The following is a 20,770-nucleotide window of genomic DNA, read 5'->3' as shown; positions in this document are numbered from 1 at the left end:
CAGAAGCAGTGTGTTAGGCAGAAACCTGTGCAGTTCCCTTTGGGAACACTACAAAAGATTTAGGACTACAGGTGTTAGCAATAAACCCACTTGGTAGCAGTCTGCACCACCCAGATTTACCTGGCAGCTGTGGCTGAGCAGTCAGACTTCCGTCAAGAAGAGTTAGGCATTATGCAAAGTATACACAATAGGCACTGTTAGGGAGAATTCTCTGTTTAGGCTGAATTTCCTAACCTAGAGAGTCCCCCAGCAGCTTTGCTGGATTTTTGGGGTTTATTTTATTCTCCTGCCAAGAGTGAGACTCTTTTACCCTCACTCTTGGGCATGATTTGAGTGTGTTTCTTTGAATCTAGATGTGTTTAATGGGCTATGGGGTCTTTTACTCCATAGGGCTTCATGTGTTTTTGTGATGTCTGTTACACAGCACCCTCAGTGCACACAGGGGTGTCATAGTGACCCCCCAGTATAGACTCCATACCCTGGGACTGACTACTGTCTCCCAGGGCATGTAAAGTCACCATTCACTTTACTAGTCTTAAATTCTGAACAGAACCAGTACAAACCATCATATTGTGGACGTACTGGCTGGGGCAATTCGATTGCCCCAGGGTCTGTTAGTCGAGGGGGCACATCTCCGTCCCCCCTGATCGAGTTTTGGCTGGTGGCAGTGGATACTACTATTTATATTCAACCGCAAATATTTTCCTATGGGATTTCTTGGAGGAAAGATGAAGGTCGTTGCACTGCCAGGGAAGAAACCAGCCGCGGAGTTTTCCGGTTAAAGGTATTACCCTTTATTTTGCGGTCGTGGTACAACGTGGTATTCCGGTTGCTGGGGTGCTTGGCACAGGCAAGGCGGCCACGAGATGCGTCGGGAAGGCGAAAAGACGGTGAAACTGGTTATCCCCACCAGTCAAAGGAAGAAGACTCTCTGGCGGGAGATCTCTTCTATCGTTGGGAAAAGTGGTGAGACGGTCCAGCAGGGCTCCACCAGTGGTGTCGTCATGGCAGGTCGGCTCAGCTTCTCCCTGGTCGGATTCTTAGGTCCTGTGGCGACTTCTGAAGTTCCAGTCTCCAAAGCCCTGCTTTTATGCAGAAAACCCCCATTCACTCAGCCTAGCTGTCACTCAAACATGCTAAGTGGTGAGCCGGCCGGCTCACCTCTTGGGCCAATCAGGACGGAGTGCGACTTGAGTTGCCTAGGCAACTCAGTCCAGGGTGCCTAAATCCCCCTCCACCCCTCCTAAGTACCCCAGACAGAGTGGCACCACTTTGGAGGGCTTCTGTGGAGAAGCCCGCCAAAAAGTGGAACAAAGGGCTCGACTTGGGTTGGAGTTACAGAAGAGAACACAAACGCCATTTTAGAACCGATTTTTGGCAAAAAATACCAACCGGAGAATTAATAATAATTAAATAAACCGGCGGTATGTTCGAGGCTATCGTAAATAAATAAAGATAGTAGCCTCGAACAATGGGAAAATCCCATAGAGAAATATTCGCGGTTGAATATAAAAAGTAGTATCCACTGTCACCAGCCAAAACTCGATCAGGGGGGATGGAGACGTGCCCCCTCGACTAACAGACCCCAGGGCAATCGAATTGCCCTAGCCAGTACGTACACAATATGATGGTTTGTACTGGTTCTGTTCAGAATTCAAGACTAGTAAAGTCAATGGTGACTTTACATGCCCTGGGAGACAGTAGTCAGTCCCAGGGTATGGAGTCTATACTGGGGGGTCACTATGACACCCCTGTGTTACTGCACTGAGGGTGCTGTGTAACACACATCACAAAAACGGTGGTCGGTCAAAATACCGAAAATAAAATCTCGAATTGCAAAAAGCACGAAACAAAAATCTCGAAAAAAAAAAATATCTAATTTTTTATTTATTTATTTATATGTGTTTTTGGGGTCAGGTAAGTAAACAAAAGGGGTAAAATAAAAAAAAATGAAAAAAGAGGGTTTGGGGGGAACCCCCCATTTTGGAAAAAAACGCATTGAAAAAAAAAAAATCGATATTTTTTTTTTGAGATTTTAAATTCGTGCTTTTTGTTTTCGAGATTTTACTTTTCGAGATTTTGACTATAAACCCACAAAAACACATGAAGCCCTATGGAGTAAAAGACCCCATAGCCCATTTAAACACATCTAGAGTCAAAGGAACACACTCAAATCATGTCCAAGAGTGAGGGTAAGAGTGTCTCACTCTTGGCAGGAGAAAAAAATAAACCCCAAAAATCCAGCAAAGCTGCTGGGGGACTCACTAGGTTAGGAAATTCAGCCTACACAGAGAATTCTCCCTAACACAGTGCTACAATGCAGTCGCTAGGGCTGAAAATGTTTTGCGAGCTGGTTTTATCGTTCTAGGTCAAAAAACCTTTTTATAAAAACTATTTTTAAAAAGGGTTTAGAAAGACCGCTCTGAAAACACTCCGAGAACACTCAGAGCGGTCTTCCTCAATCAAGACTGTCACGCCTCTGCCGCACATGAGTGCAGCACGCAGGGTCTGACAGGCTGACCGAGATGGGCTGGGGAAGACGAGTTACAGGTAAGTGTGTGTTTGCGTGCGTGTGGGTATGAAAGGGGACAGTGTTTGTGGTGGGGAGGGGGCTAGGGAGAAGGAGTGTGTCTGCATGTGAGTGGGTGCTGGGGAAAAGGTGTGTCCAAGTAGGAGTATGTATGTGTCCGAGTATTGGCAGCCCTAAATTGGCCGAAGAAAACCCAATCTTCCTTTGGTGCGGCCTTTAATATTCGACACAATGACATAGAACCGGATTTATTCCTTGAGGATAATTGTAAGTTGAGCAAGGAAGGAACCCATTAGAACTAGATCTCTTTTAAATGGGGAATCCCTGTTCGTTGGTAGCGTAATCTCCGTCTGAGAAAGTGCCACATAAAAAGCCTTCACTAATGTTGCCTTTCTGTCTTAATGCGTGTGTCAAATCTGCCAAACAAGTTCCTAGTCTCTACCATGATTTTGCACTTACCCGGTCTGATTTAGTCATGGGCCTACATACTTCAAACAGCAGTAATGTATGACTTAAATATGATTGTAGAGAGCATCTTTACTTTTTTCAGCCAAACAGTATTTATGCAGGTCAAATGGTAATTAAGCAATCCCCTTACCTGCCTTCGGTTCCAGGACTGGGTAGGGATGAATCTTCGTCAGTGCTATTCTCAGCGTTCTCTAGAAAAGGCCAAGTACAGTGCATCAGAATGATCATCCTTAAAACTAACATTAACGGTGCAGGGGCGGGCGGGCGGGCGGGCGTGCGTGCGTGTGCGTGTGTGTGTGTGTGTGTGTGTGTACCAATCCAATTCCTTCCTTAGGAGAGAAAGAATGGAAGGACATGTTGCGCATCACAAAGGCATTCCTAATTAGTTTATGGGGATGTTCCAACTACAGAGACCTTAAAGATTCATTCGTGACTAAGAGGATAACAAGAGCAAACCGGGAAACACACAGGTGAGCATTCATATTGGTTTACTCCATTTTGCATTATTTATTAGAAAACATTTTCCAAGTCTAAAAAAATACAACTCTTTTTGGCAGACTTGGCCCATAAATGCACAAAAAGAGCACCCAAGAATGGAAGTTAAAAGCTCTATTAAGCTGCCGTTTTTAGCCACAAAGGCATATGACAGTGGGATAGCAACTTTAAACTGCACATAGTATTCACATTCCCAAACTCTGAATAGGCCATATTAAACCTCTTGTTGAAAAGCAATATTACACATTTGCTATTTATGCCTATTTGTCCGCCCATATCAGTGCACAGAAACATGTATTGCCGGACTTCAACGTTCAAGATCATCAAACAGAATGATTTGGCTCGTGCAATTTACTGACAAATTAGTCTGTCCCTTGACTTATGGCAATGGAATGCAGGGCCCAATTACTGATTTGCCTGAACATTGGACCTGACACAAGATTGTCTAAATTGAAAATGCTGCCATTACTAAAACGTTATAGGCTGGCCACCAGCATGTTTTTTCTTCCTCTCCAGACCAGCCAGTACATCTAAAAAGAAATATGAACCACTGATGGATACTCACTACCACCACAAGTCTCTACATTCCGCTAACAGGTGCCATACATTAGCACAGGTAGAAGTAGAGTTCCTTGCCACTACCACTGTCTGGCATTCTCAAAAATAAAGTTTGTGAAATGGGATATGACTGATTGAGCTAAAATGGAACATTAAACATTGGCAAGAGTTGCGGTGGTAAAACACTCTATGGGATAACATCAGTATGAAATGCCATTCAGAGATTGTTGGAAAATGGTACTCAAAGCTATCCTATCGAGTACTATTTAACATGTAGAATATTTTCCTACCATAAATTACTTAACTAATTTCTGGTACTCCAAAAAGTGGCTTAGCCAAACACTCTTGGCAAAAATATCATCATAACCTACACATTGCAAATCGTTAGCTCTTCACTTCAAAATAAAAGTTTAGAGTTATAACAGAAATTACACTCCAACAAACTAAATTTGTAATGTCCATCCCTACTTCTGAATTTTAACTGGCGAGCTTCTTTGTGACCAATTTTGTAAACCGTTCACCTGATGTGCCTGGTTGCATTGACTTTAGTCTACAGGATTAACACTAGACCAATACCCAGGTAAGCAACATAGTGACCATATGGACCCAAGTGTCTATTTCAGAAATTTAATTAATAGAGTTAATAAACCGAAAATGGTATGCACTGCTCTCAAAATACTTTTTTTTTAACATGCCTCAGGCCTCTGAGGCCAGAAGTGTTCACTCTATTTCTAGGTCGCCTTTTACAGCAAACCACTCGGAGACTGATGTAGTCTAACAAATACAGATTCCCTTTGCCTCTAATCACCTTTACTTTGTTCAAGCAAAACTTGGATCCCTTCAAGGCTTTCAACACATGTCTGAAAGTACTGGACAGCCAAAAGATCACTTTGCGCAGTCGCAATGTTGACACCCTGATTATTTCAGAAACCCAGTGTTCAACGCATTAGAATGGCAAACTATTGATATGCCTGGCAGTGATAAGCCATTGGGCCTCATTACGACCCAGGCGGTAAGTTACCGCCTGGGCCGTGACTTTACCACCATGGCGTAAACTACGTTTACGCCATGGTGGTTGGCGGACTTACCGCCCCATTCCGAGTTTGGCGGGGCGGTAAGTCCCCAATCCCCATTTACCCTTCCCCATTGCCATTTTTGCCCCATAGGGCATAATGGGAGTGGGGAAGGCGTTAATTACGCCACCGTAAATTACGGTGGCGTAATTAACTCCATGGTCCCTTAGCGCCATGGATTTTAACACCTGCTAAAAGCAGGTGTTAAATCCGCCATGGCGCTAAGGGACCTCGTACTCAGGCGGTAAGGGTCGGCGCTGTTTACGCCGCCGTAAAACCCTTACCGCCTGAGTTGTAATGAGGCCCATTGTGAATTTGCCCCAATGTACATCAGCACATTGTGAGACAGCACGCTAGTGCCTCCTTAATGGTCTTGGCCAATGCCTTTCAGCTGGTGACAAGTGGTGCACCCTAACATACGGCCATTTAACAACAGCTGTTTAGTGTTTACCTTACGCCACTTTCTGGCCATTTGGGCACTGATCAACATCATTAGCATTGTAGAAAAATGTGGAACATGATTGGATAGTGAACTATACTTGATCCATCGGGTCTCAGCAGATGTATGGATCTATGCTTTTAAACTATTAGGTCAGGTTTTTACATTCTTAAACTGTCCCCAATGTCAAAGTAGCTATAGTGGGTTCACACTTGGGTAATGGTGATGGTTCATATTTGGTGCTTGAGATTATATTCTAGTGGCCTCAAAATGTTTAGAAAAAGGCTGCTTATTATATTACATGCATTACTAACAGACCCCTATTTTTCATCAGAATGTTAAATTGTGCACTTGCTACTGGTAAATCTAGGCATCTTGCTAACATCTTTGAGCATGGTCTACAAAACCTATCAAAGACATGACTAATGTTTCTAAGAGACTCCCTTTTTGCCATTCGCATTTTATTAAACAGAATTATGCAGCAACATTTGGGCCACAGAGTGTCCATCCGCTTTACTAGAGTATGTCAAAACGTTTTCCTATACCTTCCATCATCTAAAATTGAACGATAATCCAATTCGCCAACCAACACAAAACTGACTTCCAAGGCATTGTTGTTTCACTAAAGCCTACGGATATATCAACTGCAACATAGACCAACTCTACGTAGTACACCATGCCGTTACACAAGAGTGAAAGTCTAGATCATTGTAGTGTACCCCCGGAAAATCACGTGAATTAACGAAACGTATTAAAAGGCCATCATTCTTCTAAATAGCAGGACATCTCACCCCTAAGCGAAGCCTTTATTTTAGTAACTGCCGCCACAATCGCGACCACCGTTTTCTTAGGTCTGTCATGTTCGTCGTTTTCCATTTTCGGGACACTAATACGAGCCGATACCAAAAAGTATGTAAGCAGCTTTGAACCTTTAGCTGTCAATTTATAGTGGCCCCCTTGATCTTAATCTTCCAATACAATCACTAGTGGATCAAGGGAAAGGTTAGCCCCATAATGATTTAATTTGGGCAAGCACCTCCTTCAACTATGGATGTATATGATGAAATGTACATCAAATATGAAAAAGTGTGCCTGGGGCATGGGCACATCCAACACGTGGAGAAGTTCCCCAGGTTAATCTTATGCAACTGCTCTGGGGTCAGATACCAGCGATATATTATTTTATAACTATTTTCTTACAATTGAACACAGTTCGATGATTTTGCAGCTCTAGTCCAGATATTATACCAATATAATTTGTTAATCAGGAAACCAAAATCCATGTCCGATTTTGCCATATACGCACGTGGAGACCTGAAACGGCTTGCATTGAGAACCTTATACACAGAAGACCTCTTCCTAGCCAGAAGGGTTCCCTATGAATAAATCCTCAAAAGGTGTCATCTCCCGACTGGTCTGCCTGGCAAACCTGTCCCTATTAATCCAATGCTTAAGCTAGATAAAGCTATTCTTTTCCCTATTTTCTACCAGAAGACCTGTCTGCACCCTTCAAAAGATAATGCATTTCCCCCATCAAATAAGTGTCCCACTCGCTGTAGCATGTCCTCAATGCACTGAGCATATTGCCTACGATGTAGCCCTGAGGGGAGGGGGGGGGGGGGACTCAGGATTTTTCCAGACCAGAGACAGGGGAGATGGAAAAGTGGTAATATTGTATTTCTTTATCACTCTTTCTCCATACAACATTGTTGCCTTAAGTGACGGAAGCAACTGTATTGTGCCCTGCAGGCTTTTAGACGAGTGCCAACACCAGTCGTGAAGTGGGACCCCTGCCCCACTTGTTCAATATCTATCCAATGTTTACCCAATTGAGCTGCCCTTTTGCCGTCTAAAAGTAGCGCTAGTTGAGCAGAATATTGATAGCTTTCTAGTCATGGTACACCCAAGCCTCTGCTTTCTCTAGCCACTACATTTTAAAAACTGTTATTGAAGATCCAGTATAATTTTCTTCAGGACTAGAACTAGCAGGGCCTGAAAATCATAGCATCCTTGGCAATAATGTAATTTCACTGCCGCTACTCGTCCCGCAATGACATTTCAGCCTTACCCCATCACAGCAAATCAGCCTTTAAATTCACCAGTAGCCCCAGAATATTACACTGATATAACTATCGTATCTTGGCATGAGAGAAACCCTGAGATATTTTAACCGGTCCGAAGACCACTCAAACTCAAAAGCTTCTCGCAGCTCAGCCACTACGTCTGGTTGCTCTGATATATAAATTATCTGTGATTTGGCATAATTCATTTTAAATCCAGACGCTCTTCGAAATGATTCCAACAGAGATAATATTAGGTAATGTATTGGTCGAGTTCTGCATAAAAAAAGGAGTTTGTCTGCATACAATGACACTTGATGTTGACAGCCAGCTATGTCAACTCCTTGAATAAGGTCCAATGACTGGACCACCTTCGACAACAGTTCATAAAACAAAGCAAACTATAAAGGTGACAATGGGCATCCTTGACGAGTCCTCCTAGACAACAGAAGCGAGTCAGAAAACGTTCCATTCAGTTTAATCATTGCAGTGGGGTGAACAAAGTTACCCAACACCAGCATAATAAAAATGGGTCCTACTTCCCTCAGAACCTTGGCAAGATAGACCGAGTTAATTCTGTAGAATGCTTTTTATGCATCGACTGATAAAAGCACTAAGGATTCCCTCTTCTGATATGACCATGCTATCACGTGCATTGCTGTACGTATATTGTCATGGGTCTGTCTAACAGGAATAAATCCTGTCTGAGCCCTATGAATGACACACAGGAAAATGCCTGCTAACCAAATAGCCAAAATCGTTGAGCATATCGGGACATCATAATTAATAACAGCAATCGGTCTATATAATTTGCTCCTAGTTGCATCCTTCCTGGATTTCCCCAACAACGTCAGCATGTGGGTGGTAGCCCTCGACGCTGTCCTGTCATTTGGTCGACAGAAAATTGGTCGACAGACAAATGGTCGATGCAATTTCGTCGAAAGACAAATGGTCGAATTTTTTTTATTTTTATATATATTTTTCAGGTTTTCGTTTAGGGAAAAAAAGGGTTTTTAAGCAAAAAATCGACCATTTGTCCTATCGACCTTTTTTTTTCCGACCAAATGACCAGTATAACCGCCCTCGACTACACAAAGCTATTGAACAGTAAGGTTACATGCAGAGCAAACACCGCTTATAGAAAAGGGCTGAAAACCCATCAGGACCAGGAGCTTTATTGTTAGGGAGTGACTATTACCCGAGAAACCTCTTCTGTTGATATCAGGGCCTCTAACCTAGCCAGATCTAGCTCAGAGGGTTTGCCTTGCGGACAAAATCCCTCCGAACCCCTGCATCCAATTGCCTGCCCTCGAACAACTGTGAATAATATAGAGTAAGAATCTCCATTTTCACAGATTCTTACTCCTGCAATTGACCACTCTCATCTTGATGTTTCTCTATCATGTTCTTACCCTGTTGGGTCTGAACTTATAAGACAGCAACCGCAAAGCCTTATTGCAGGTACTAAAATAAAATAGGTTGGTCTTCAACATTATATAAGATATATCTGTTGCCCAAAGCACCTTCAGCTCGGCTCTAGCTGCCTGTAACTGCCGAAATACTCTCCATGAACCCCCTGCATTATACTTTAGGTGTAGCTCTTGCACTTTATCCTCACCCTCTAATCTCTGTGCAGCCAGGACCCTCGTCCTTGCTGTTGCTAAAGTGATCAATTATCCTCTTAGTGTGGGCTTGCAAGCCCTCCAGACTGCAGCTATTAAAGTATCTTCTACCCTATTCTCCTGGAAGTATAGCACAATCCTCTGAGAAATCGAAGAACAGCATGGTAGATCAGCCAGGAGTGAATCATTCATTTTCCACAGTGCTGATTTCCTAGACTATGCCGCACAATTTTCAACCCGCAGCATGACTGCTGCATGGTCAGAGACCACGGCCAATTCTATCGTGGATTCTAGAATAGATGGTAGAAGGGAACTGGACGCTAGAAAAAAGGAAAAGTATCCTAGAAAAATTATGATGAACTTGGGAAAAGAATGCATAATCCCTCGTCTGAGGGTGAAAGTGCTGTCATAAGTTCATCAAATGGACATCCTCTACTGCTCTCCGCAGGGAATCCAATCTCCCTGAGACAGAGGTGGAAACCAACCCTGACTTATCTAGGTCCCTGCTTAGCACCACGTTGAAATCCCACCCAATAATCATTTCTCCCCTTTGAAAGTGTGTAGTCTGAGGGAAAAGCATAGGGTAAACTCCTCCTGGTGCTGATTAGGGCCGTGAACTGGAAACAGGGATACGTCTTTATCCCCCAAATGTATATGCAAACCTAAAATCTCCCTTGTGCATCTCAGACTTCTCCTAATTCTTTTTTAATTGTAACGACCTGTGAAGCAAAATCGCCACTTTAACCATTTTAGCCGTAAATAATGCAAACAATTGATGTGTGAACCATTTGTTACTTAAGTGAGGCCAGTCTATCTTTAAAAGAGGAGTCTGCTGAAGCAAGACAATGTCAGCATTCAATTTCACCAATTTAGCAATAAGCCGGTCAAGTGGCACAGCGAGTAGAGTGCTCGCTGTGACATCCGTGCAGAGCCTGCTAACGCAGGTTCGAATCCCGGCGGGGCCAATCTCAGCCTTTCATCCTTCCGAGGTCGATAAATGAGCACCACACACCGTGGGTAATAATAAGCAGCGCTCAGATACCTGAGGGTTTGTAGCGCTATATAAAAGCCTAATTATTATTATTATTATTATTATTAATACTCTTCCATTTCCTATGGTAAATGAGTCCCTGCACATTCAGAGATAGTATTTTAAGGTTCCTCATTCACCAATCATATGGGAAAACTCTTCTTGGTTGCCTCACTCAAAGGAGAATCATTACAAGAACTTGTGGCAACCCCATGCTCCAACACCAAACATTCGCCATTCACAAGAGTATCCAGCATATACAAATTCTGTTCCTCCACAACAGTAAAAGAGCACCATTACCACTAAGACTAATTCCAGTCACAATCTCTTTAACGTTCCCTACTACAACTCGTAACTGTGAACAAAAATCGAAAGTTGCAAAATGTGCATGCCTTGGAAGATCTAAATAGAAAACAACCTTGTTATGTGGACACATTAGGTTATCGACCTGAAGGAGGGTGTGTACTCCCAAGCGCACCTGCTTATTAATCCAGGATTCCAATTGGAACACAACTTCACTGTTTGATAACTCACAAACATAACTCGACGCCTCAGTAAACCCCCATAGAGAACCAGCCCCTGAAAAGCATTAGGCCTTGACCTGACTGTTAATGCTGCTAGAAACCCTGATGCAATCATAACCCTGTTGCTGAGTCCACGCTTCCCTCCCTCCTATATAGGGAGGGTCTCCTGGAATATCTGTGTCTTGCCGTCCTGGAGTCCGATCACTGGTTCCGGTTCTAGCCTACCCTTGGAGCCTTGATATCATCATTCTGGAAATTGAGAACCTCAACAGCGGCTTGCAGGGTTGTGAACTGATGCTGGACCCCATCTAATGTAAGCATGATCCGAAAAGGGTATCCCCATCTATATGAAAACACCTGGTGAAGCAGCCATTGCGTAAGCGGTTTCATCTGCCAGCATCTCAGAATAGTACCTTGAGCCAGGTCCTGGAATAAGGTAATAGTTCTGCCTATAAATGTGGTGTTTCTTAGAGATCCTGCTTTCAGATAAATAAACTCCTTGGATTAAAAAAAAAAAAAAGAAAACATGCACTCTAGTCAGGACATCTGGAAGGAGATTCTAATGCTGCTGGAAGTTTGAAAATGCCCTATGCGTACGATCAAAGGTGAGGTCCACCCCTGGAGTATAACCCAGCACTTCAGAGAACAAGTCTTGTAAATAGTCCTCATGCTCCCGGGTGGTAACCTCTAATGGGACCCCTGGGATCCTGATGTTATTCATGCGTGATCAATTGTCGCCATCTTCCATCCTTTCTTCCATGGATGTCTACTCCAACGCACTCACTCTGGTTCCATGTAAAAATGTCCCGCAAAAATGTCCTCTGACAAAAAAGTCGCTGTTTTTTGCTGAGACATTATTACTTTGAACATGTGGAGGACACCCCCGAAAATCCTGTTATTTTTTTTCTTTTTTAAATGGGAGCAGGCGACATCCCCGCAACCGGTCCCCATACATAATGTCACCATATATAATGTTGTCAATGGCTTTTCCCGGCAACATTTAGTATGGGGACATTATGTATGGGGACGTAATTAACCCATACCCTCACTCTCTTCATCACAATAGGGATTCTCCAAGTCCCATAGGCGATGTTCAACTTGTCGTACGTTTTGAGACAGTTCATTGAAGGAGCCGCGAGTTCTAGGAGTGTAGCCACCATCTCTCTCTAGATGGTCTGCAAAAGTCGAGTAATGTCCCCTTTGGTAGCTGGCTGAGTACCATCGGCAGACTCTAGCTCACGTTCGGGTTAGTGGCCGCAGCCGGTCAGGGCCTTGATGCCTGGAGCATGTCTCTGATGAGCAACCTACACCAACAAAGAGGGGTAAGGGCTGTACCTTCTATCCCCTGATGCGAAGCAGCTGGTTGCTAAGTGGCCTTGACAGTGAAGGTCTTCCTCAGGGTCCTTAGGTCTGATACACCTGGCCACGCACGGAGGGCGCACCTGGATCACACTGCCAACCCCTCCAATCCGCACCACCAGATAGTTCATTTATCGTGCACCACTAACATTCTGCAAGCGGACAGGTTGCCTGCACAGCACCAGGAGCCACAGCTCACCCAGCTCAACGGATGCTCGTGGGCTGTGCAGTGCTAGAAGCCAATCCGGCCATCTACCCATTCTCACAGGTGGCACAGCACGCCTGCAGCATCAGAGCGCTCCGATGTCCGGGCTGTGCCTCACTCCGCATGGGAGGAAGGGGCTGTGCTCTTCCTCCAGTGTTACACTAACCTGGTCCACCTCGGTTTTGGCCTTAACCGCCGTGTTGGCACGGCCTGACCTCTATTGCCAACTTATCTACTCTCGGGAGAAGTATGGAGAGGCGAGTCTCATTTTCCGCCCTTCTCGACGCAAAACTCCTGCCATCTTGGACATGCTCGGAGCGGGCCAAGACCGAAGACCTCTCTCGCAGACTATGTAAATGGAGGATCGACCCCAGAAAATGCACCGAAAGTGCCTTGTACCTGCACAACCCTATGGTGACCATCCCGCTGCTCATCCGCCGTTGAGAATCACTAGGAAGCTGCTTGCTTCATAGTAGGGCTGCGAAGCTACAGAGGTTTACAACTCCATGAAGCCCTAGAGAGGCCACACTTCTAAGAGACTCAAGCAACCGATACCTGCGGGCTCCCGGAGTGTTATAAATAAATAAATAAAATTAACCTCTTTACGCTATGATACCTAGTTTCTGCTATTAGTTTCAAGCTTCAAAAGCTAGAAATGGTGTATGAACATTTTCTGCTAGTCTGCTATAAGTTAAAATCAATTTTTCCTTTATTTTAGGATTTTTAAACTGCAAGCCTGCCTTCAGGAAAAGTCTACAAGCCAACGTATTTGGTTAGTGACTTGTGTCCCCTACTTCCAGTCTCATGTTCAGATCAAATATCATTTGTACCAGGTGTTGCTATATAAAATATCCTGACATTTGCAAGGCTTTTAAAAGTTTTTAAACCTATGCATTAAAAACTGTTAATTTCAGCTCTGGCAGGTGTATGTTAACCACATTTTATGTTAATAATCAGATTATTTCTACACCAGTGATTTGACATTGAATTTGCTGTGTAGGGACTGATACCGTTTTCCGGAGCTCAAACTAGCAAACGCCACCAACATAATTATTTAATATAATAAGGAAGTGCTAGAACGTTCAGGTACACCTTATGGTGAGAAGACATTTCTTCTAAATGTCATAAGTGGAAGGAATGAAAGAAGCTTTTCTCTTCCAGATGAGCCAACAAACATTGTAAGAGTTTTAAAAATTCTACCAAATGCACTCAGTGTGTATAGTTCCACAAGACTTTTCATTTAAACTTGGGTTGAACAGCAGTGATGGAAATTTAATACTGAATACATACTATTGTAAAAACTTACACATACATGTGTCGCTATTTGTACTATTAAACAAATCTAATAAACACATTAGTTTGTTTAAAAACACTACACAGTTGGTGGGCTGCCACAAAACAAATGAAAGTAATATATTGTATTCCACTCTGCAGTCTAACACAGGAAATGGAAAGCTGGAGAAGGGACTATTTGATACACATGGAAAACCGGTATAAATGTAAAAATGATTTTTTTTTTAAAGTGACCAGTTTAGAACACCAAATATGCCTTACATAAGGAAAGCATGCAAACTATCAGTCCAGCAACAAAATGAAGGACATAAGATACTGGAACAATCTGCCCTTGCTAATGATTTGTGCATGGTTATGAACCAGGTACTGTGTACATATTTGGCTAAATTCACATGCTATGCACTTGAACGGTCTCTATGCAACACAAGAGAGCAGCAACTTGTTCTATGCACTATTACATGAATAATGCAGGTATGAATCTCAGTTATTACCATGTGCCATCATTTCCAGGAAAGGGACATACCCAACCTCCATTTCTATCCTGGAAGAGCAGTGTCCATCACTTCTCAAATAAGTGTTTCTCGTTATCATGAGTTGCCAGATAGTGCTACATCATAGTATCTCCTTTAATGCCCGCACATCTGATTAGTTTGTTTGCCCAATGTCTTGTTTATGTAGTATGTTGCTCGCCTCCTTCTGTTTAAATAAGGAACTAGTTCCTTGCCTGTAACTCCTGTTCTCCAGCATTGGTATCTTCCATGGATTTACATGCTGTGAATATTCCCTGTTAGGCTGGGAATGCTCGGTAACAGAGCATTTTATTTGTAAACTGAAAACTTCAGTCACTTTAGTGCTCCATTATAGTCATTTTGGGTCATACTGCCCACAGCCAATAGAAAGGGCTCCCTTAGCTCCACCCCTGGAGGCCATCTTCATATTTTGGCATAGCGTACATAAAGTGTCAGTATGAGCCAAGAAGAGTCAAGTGTGGTAGGCGGGAGGGTCACATGTGAATCTATAAAAGATACAAATGCTGGAAAACAGGAGTTATAGGCAAGTAACTAGTAGTTCCTTCTCCAGCATTGAATCGATTCACATGCTGTGAATAGATTACAAAGTAGTACTATATAAAACAATACACGAGTTTCCTTGCAGCAAACACCACAAGAGACACTAACCTCACACAAACATGTTATGACTCTTGACTCTGACGCAGAATCCCAGTCGACAAAGTAGAACTTACTAAATTTGTGCACTGACCTCCATGTTGCTGCCCTGCAGATGTTTAAAATTGCGACGCCAGAAATTAATGCCATAGTAGCCGCCACTGATCTTGTGGAGTGAGCCGTGGGCCTACCAGGGAGAGGCAGTCAGCCTGTTCATGGCAGAAAGAAATGCAGGAGGAAATCCATCTGGCAATAGGTTTAGACAGTGCTTTCCCAATTACAGAAGGCCTACATGCCAGGCAGAGGCGATTCCCACTAGAAAATCGTTGTTCCAGGATAGGCATTTCAGTAGGACCTTGTACTTTGGTTCAAACTGTGGCTTATTCAGGATGGAAAGGACAACACTTAGCTCCCAAACTGGAGCAGTTTGATTGGTGGAAAAGAACCAAAGAAGCCCTAGAGGAACTCTTTGATTAATCTTTGGGACCACAGCGAAGGTGAGGCAGGAGAATGCATATACATTGATATAGCTGCTAAATGCACTTTAATGGAGGAGTGAGCCAAACAGGCGTGTGACCAGGGCAACAAGTACGGCAGGATGTCCGCTGGTTGAACGGTTAAAGGATTAAGCTCCTTGATACTACACCATATGTTAAGCCTTCTCCATTTGCTGCTGTAACAAGCAAGTGTAGAGGGAGCGCAAGCCCACGACAAACTGTCCCTGCAGTCTTGAGGTAGTGGGATAGAATTCTAGGAACACAGGAGCTAGGCCATGAGGGTGAGGGAGGCCAGATTGTGGTGGAGAATGCCCCCTTTGTTCCTGGACAGTAGATCGGGTTGAGGGAAGAATTTCATTGGGGGAGCCGAGGAGAGCTATAGGAGGTTTGAGTACGAGAACTGCCTCAGCCATGCAGGGTAAACTAAGATCAGCTTGCCGTGATGTTGTTTGAAGGCACCTAGGACTTGCTCCACCAGTGGAATCATTGGTTAAGCATTGAGGGATGTTGCCTTCCACAGGAACGAGAAGGAATCCACCCTTGCTTTCCGGTTGGGTAGCCTGTTGTCCAACAATCTCACTATTTGTTGTGGTAGGTGGCAAAAAGGTATATGTCTGAAAGGTATATGCCTGGGGTTAACCAACGGCAGAAAACCTGTGGGTGCGGACCCTCCTGTAACTTCCGCTGTGACAGGAGTGAAGTTCCCTGCTGAGGGAATCCACCACAGTATTCTGAAGTCCTGGGAGGTTAAGAGGAATGAGGCACAAGCATTGTATCAATGCCCATTGCCACAGGGTCTGTGCTTCCAACGATAGGGAGGGAGATCTTATTCCCCCCAACTTGTGGTGGTCTTGGCTGTAAAGATGCAGCACCTTTCCATTGACATTTGTAAGGAATGGCTTGAGCACCCAAAAGACAGTGCACAGCTGCAAGAGATTGATATGTAGAGCCTTCTCCTCTTCTATCCAAAGGCCTGTGGCAAGTAGGTTGTTCGAATGTGCATCCCAGCCCTCCAGGGAAACGTCCATCATTACTGTGATTTGGTGAAGGGAAAGCTGAAAGGGGGCACCTCAGACCAGATGAGACTTGAAAGACACCCAGTGCAGTTCCTTTCTGAAGTGCTCGGCCAGCTTGATTTTATCCTGCTAAGACCTTGAAACCTGCACCCAGAGAGGTTTGCGGAACTCTTGCAGTGGCCGAATGCAGAGCTTGCAGTGAGGTAGCAGAGAGATGCCCAACAAGGACTTGTAGCTGCGGACAGATACTGCTGTTGACACCAAGAGGTGTTGTACTTTGGCAAAGATGGTTGGCACCCTCTCCCTGGACAGGGTCGCTTTGCAAGATAGCGTGTCGAGATGTGCACCGATGTACAGCGCCTGCTGAGAGGGAACAAGACAAGATTTCGGGTAGTTGGAGAAACCTAGGGATTGCTGACAGTTAATTGTTCAGAAGAGTGGTTTGCGCCACCGTGGTGTATAATGTCGCCCTCACCAACCAGTCGTCAAGAAAAAGAAAGATATGAGAGCCTGCCCGGGGGAAATGTGCTATAATTGAGGCAAGGCATTCGGTAAATACCCGCAAGCCAGACCACAGTCCAAAGGGTGGAGCCTTGAACTGGTAATGTTGACCTGCTACTGCAAAACTCAGGTAGCGACAGTGTGTCCGATGAATAGGGATGTAAAAATAGGCGTCCTGCATATCTAGAGGTGCCAGGAAATCTCTGTGCTGCAGCTGTGATAGTGCCTGCTGTAGTATACCATCGGGATGGTTTGAGCGTTTAGATATTTGTTTAACACTCTTGAGACCTAAAATAGGTCTCCAACCCCGTCTCTTTTCTTACCAACACTCCTTGACCTCGCTGTGCGGGCGGGACTCTTTGCATCGCTCCCTTGGTTCGAAGCGACCGGACCTGCTGTTGTAGCATATGAAGGAACGTCTCTACCTTTTTTACTGGAGGGATGGCAGGTGGTCGCTTGATAAACTCGAGCGTATGACCCTACCGGATAGCACCCATTTTTGGTTGTGAGGTTTCTCCACTCATGTATGACTTATGATACTCTTCCTCCCCTGGGGTGCTGAAGTGGGAGGGCTCGACCCTGGTCATGTCAGGGCTATTTGGATGATTGGCCCCTGGATTGTGAGGTGCTGCGCCGTCGCTGGTTTCCTCTGTATGACTGGGATTTATTTTTGTACAGGTCTGATGAGGCATCAGCCGGTGCTTTTTAGGACGAAGACTGGTAGGAGGGCGGTATTCCTGTGAAGTCCTCGGGAAGTGAAACTCTCCAAAATGAAAGGAATGGCACTTTTGTTGGAAGGTCCCCAAGGAGCGTGCCGTGCCTGTATCAGTCTTGATGGTTTGCAGGGTTTCATCGACTTCCTTCCCAAACAGATCCACTTGGTTGAAAGGCATGTTGACCACCTTGGTTTGGACCTCTGGCAGAAGTTGGCAGCTTTCAATGATCCTGGTTGACGCAGGACAGCCCCATTTCCTAAATGCCGAAACCCTGTGTCTGCAATGTCTACAGACACTGATAAGGCTGGGTTAGATGCAGATTCCCCCTTGTGGAGGATGTCTAATGCCTCCTGCCTCTTACCTCCTAGAAGGAACTCGAGAATGGGTCCCAGCTTAAACCACAGTTCTCAGTCATACTTGGCTAAGATGGCCATAACATTAGCTGCCTTTATGGTACTGGCAGCCACCGTGGTGATGTAGATGGCCTCCAGGTGTGGAGCAAATCCCTGCTGGCTCAATCATCAGTTTGAGCTTACTGCTGTCTCCATCTTTCTACTTCTCAACCCACCATACTCCTGCTTCTGAGTCCCCTATCCGCCCTGCATCAGCTATAGACCCACTGCTTTTGAAATTGCTCCTCCTCCACTTATCCCAGACCATCCATTATTGCTGGACTTGTTTAAGCCTCATGCCCAGAAATTTCCCTCATTTGGATCACTCGTTGGATCTAGACCATCCATCACCAACTACCTGGATTCTAATGACCCCGTATTCTCTTTGGTACGGCGTTGTAACCCTGGCCATACTCACATTCTCATGCTGTCAGTTAGCATAGTGGTCAATTAACTAATCTTAGAAAATAGGTTTCCTTTAGAAATTTAAACACTTTACAGGCAAGCTTCTCCTCTGTTCTTGTGATCGAATACTAACTGGTCACTAATCATTTTGTTATTCATTTGCAGCACTGGGTTGAAGCCAGCCTGTTCTTTCCCACCTTTTGATCTCGTCTCAGCATTCGGTTGATTTTAATATCTTGACGTGATTATGTTAAACACAAAAGGAGGTGTGGGGCAATCCCTGACACAATTACTGAACAAATATTTGGCATACCTGCTTAAACAATTATAAACACTTTCTTGCCACTCTTGGACGAGTAGGAAATAAACAGAGCTAAATCGGCATTCTTTGTTCAACTTGTTTAGCATAGTTTAACATATACATTCTAAGAAATTAGCAGATAGCAAGGGTGCATTATCAGTCTTTGGTGAGCAAACAGTCTTTTTAGGAGAACAGTATTACGTTGTAACAAATTAGGGTTTGTGAAATGAAGAAAACCAACACAGTGGTGTCTTAGAAAGTTATGATAATAACCTGGGTTGATATTCAGGCTTTATTAAAAAATGTTTTTATACAGTTAATTATGTTTTAAAACACTTTGACGAATAACAAATGTAGTTTACCTTTTTGAGGGTTAACATATCTCTGGTTGACTTAACCTTTGGGTTTACCAATGTTAGATGTTATGAAATGGAATAGTAGTCAAGTTGAAATATATTAAAACACGCAGTGCTGAAAAAGCTTGATATGAATATAAAGCAAAAGAGGTTTATAAGAAGCAATGTTTGCTGCATTCACAATGGTTAATAGTGGCTGCTGCATAAAGTGAAGAGGTAGCGTATCTGTCAGAAGAACATTTAAGGACTAGGACATGCACACTGGTCAGGTTCTGAAAAATGTAAAATGCACTGTGGTTAGTGTATATGATCCATTAGTAACTCATGCGGGTGTACATTACACAGAAAGCTCATCATACTTACCTAGTGGTATGCTATCTAGGTCTGTGTAAAATGTACAGCAAAAGGAAACAAAAAAAGCAACACTCCAATCAACACAGGTTGCTTTTAACAAAAATCCCACATTCTTCAGCTGTACAAGGTGGAATATATGATGTGAAAGATAAGCCAATTATATATTGTTTACAATTACTGCAAAAGGTAAAAATATCAGCGATGTGACCCGAAATTGTATCACAAAAGTAATTCTTCTTGGGTTTTCATGAAAGTGAGAGTTTAACATTTTCTTTATTGAAGTCTGGTAACATAGCTTAATATATAACATTACTTGTCTATGCATTTTAATAATGCTTGCAATTGGGGCACAGAAGAAGAAAATGCATAAGTTTAATGAATGTATAAATGTAATCTTTTTATATTAAAAACCTTTCCATAAAAACCCACAGCGACAAAAGCACAAACAGAAAAAGTGGCATGCACTTAAAAGCATACTGTAGAAGTGCTGCTAAATATTACCGTGCATTGCATGACCCAACATGGCATCCAGTTCAGGAATTAATTCAGCCTTTTCTTTCAGCATGTGAAAAAGAAGCTGGTTTTGAGTAGCACTGTTTATTTCTGTTTGCTTCAGACGCCCTTCAAGCACTTTAACTTGAGCCTCCTTTTGAGCTGCTTGAAGACCCTAAAAAGATGCAAACATTGATGATAGTAGATAAAGTACTTGTAATTCTTAGCATCCGGGTTATCAAGCTACATAGTAGTTGACAGGACCACAGTCCTTTGTAATTCCATGAACCTTTCAGTTAGCTTGTCACAAGTCAGGGAATGTACAGTTACAGCACACATTTTCTATGCCATATTTGTTCTCTAAGTGTATGCATTTCAATTGTTTCCTCCTTTACATTTGTATAATGGGTGCGGATTCCAGGCCCATGTTTAAAACAAGCATTGGCAAAATCAATAGGTTTGGCTTCTATAAAATCCCATTGGAAAGAAACCTAGCAGGCAGAGGCATCATGACCATGGGCCAACCAGTGCATTTGTATGGATAAGTCGTACCATCATTTACATTCCCATTCAAAGTTTATCTGAGCTGATAGGCAGGCTGCATCACCCAAGTACCCCAAATGGGACGAGTAACTGGTCAATTAAGTAATATTTAAAACATGTGAAAGTACCTGAAAACTGTACCACCATATGTTAGATGCTGCCCCATATTTGCAGGTGCTGTCCTTATATGCTAAGTGCTGTCTCATAAGGACCTCATACGTCTGTGATAGTCAACATATGTAAGGGATAGCTGTACTTGCACATGTGCTGCCATCATATGCCAAGAGCAGCGTCAAATGTCCCAACCATGGCATTGTATGCCTTGTATAGTGATCAAATGTAAGGGAAGAGTCCACTCATGTGCAGTTATCTGTC

The 20,770-nt window shown here is 43.6% G+C and overlaps 1 protein-coding gene across 8 annotated transcripts in view; it reads right to left on the bottom strand.

Moving 5' to 3' along the window:
• The window catches only part of KIF21A (kinesin family member 21A), a 2,335,619-nt gene that overhangs the window by 814,899 nt on the left and 1,499,950 nt on the right, over positions 1-20,770 (bottom strand). For 6 of the 8 annotated variants that reach the window (XM_069629214.1, XM_069629217.1, XM_069629219.1 and 3 more), the window contains 3 exons: positions 19,862-20,027; positions 19,370-19,390; positions 3,129-3,189 (listed from right to left, as the gene is read on the bottom strand). In XM_069629214.1, coding sequence (XP_069485315.1) covers positions 3,129-3,189; positions 19,370-19,390; positions 19,862-20,027 — 248 coding nt within the window. The remainder of the gene's footprint in view (positions 1-3,128; positions 3,190-19,369; positions 19,391-19,861; positions 20,028-20,770) is intronic. The other 2 variants (XM_069629215.1, XM_069629218.1) reach the window with 1 other exon arrangement.

This window comes from Ambystoma mexicanum, chromosome 12 (assembly GCF_040938575.1).
Source record: "Ambystoma mexicanum isolate Mex_15411 chromosome 12, UKY_AmexF1_1, whole genome shotgun sequence".
Classification (NCBI taxonomy): domain Eukaryota; kingdom Metazoa; phylum Chordata; class Amphibia; order Caudata; family Ambystomatidae; genus Ambystoma; species Ambystoma mexicanum.
The sequence above is the reverse complement of the archived record's forward strand: the minus strand, read 5'-3'. Positions and strand labels throughout refer to the sequence as shown.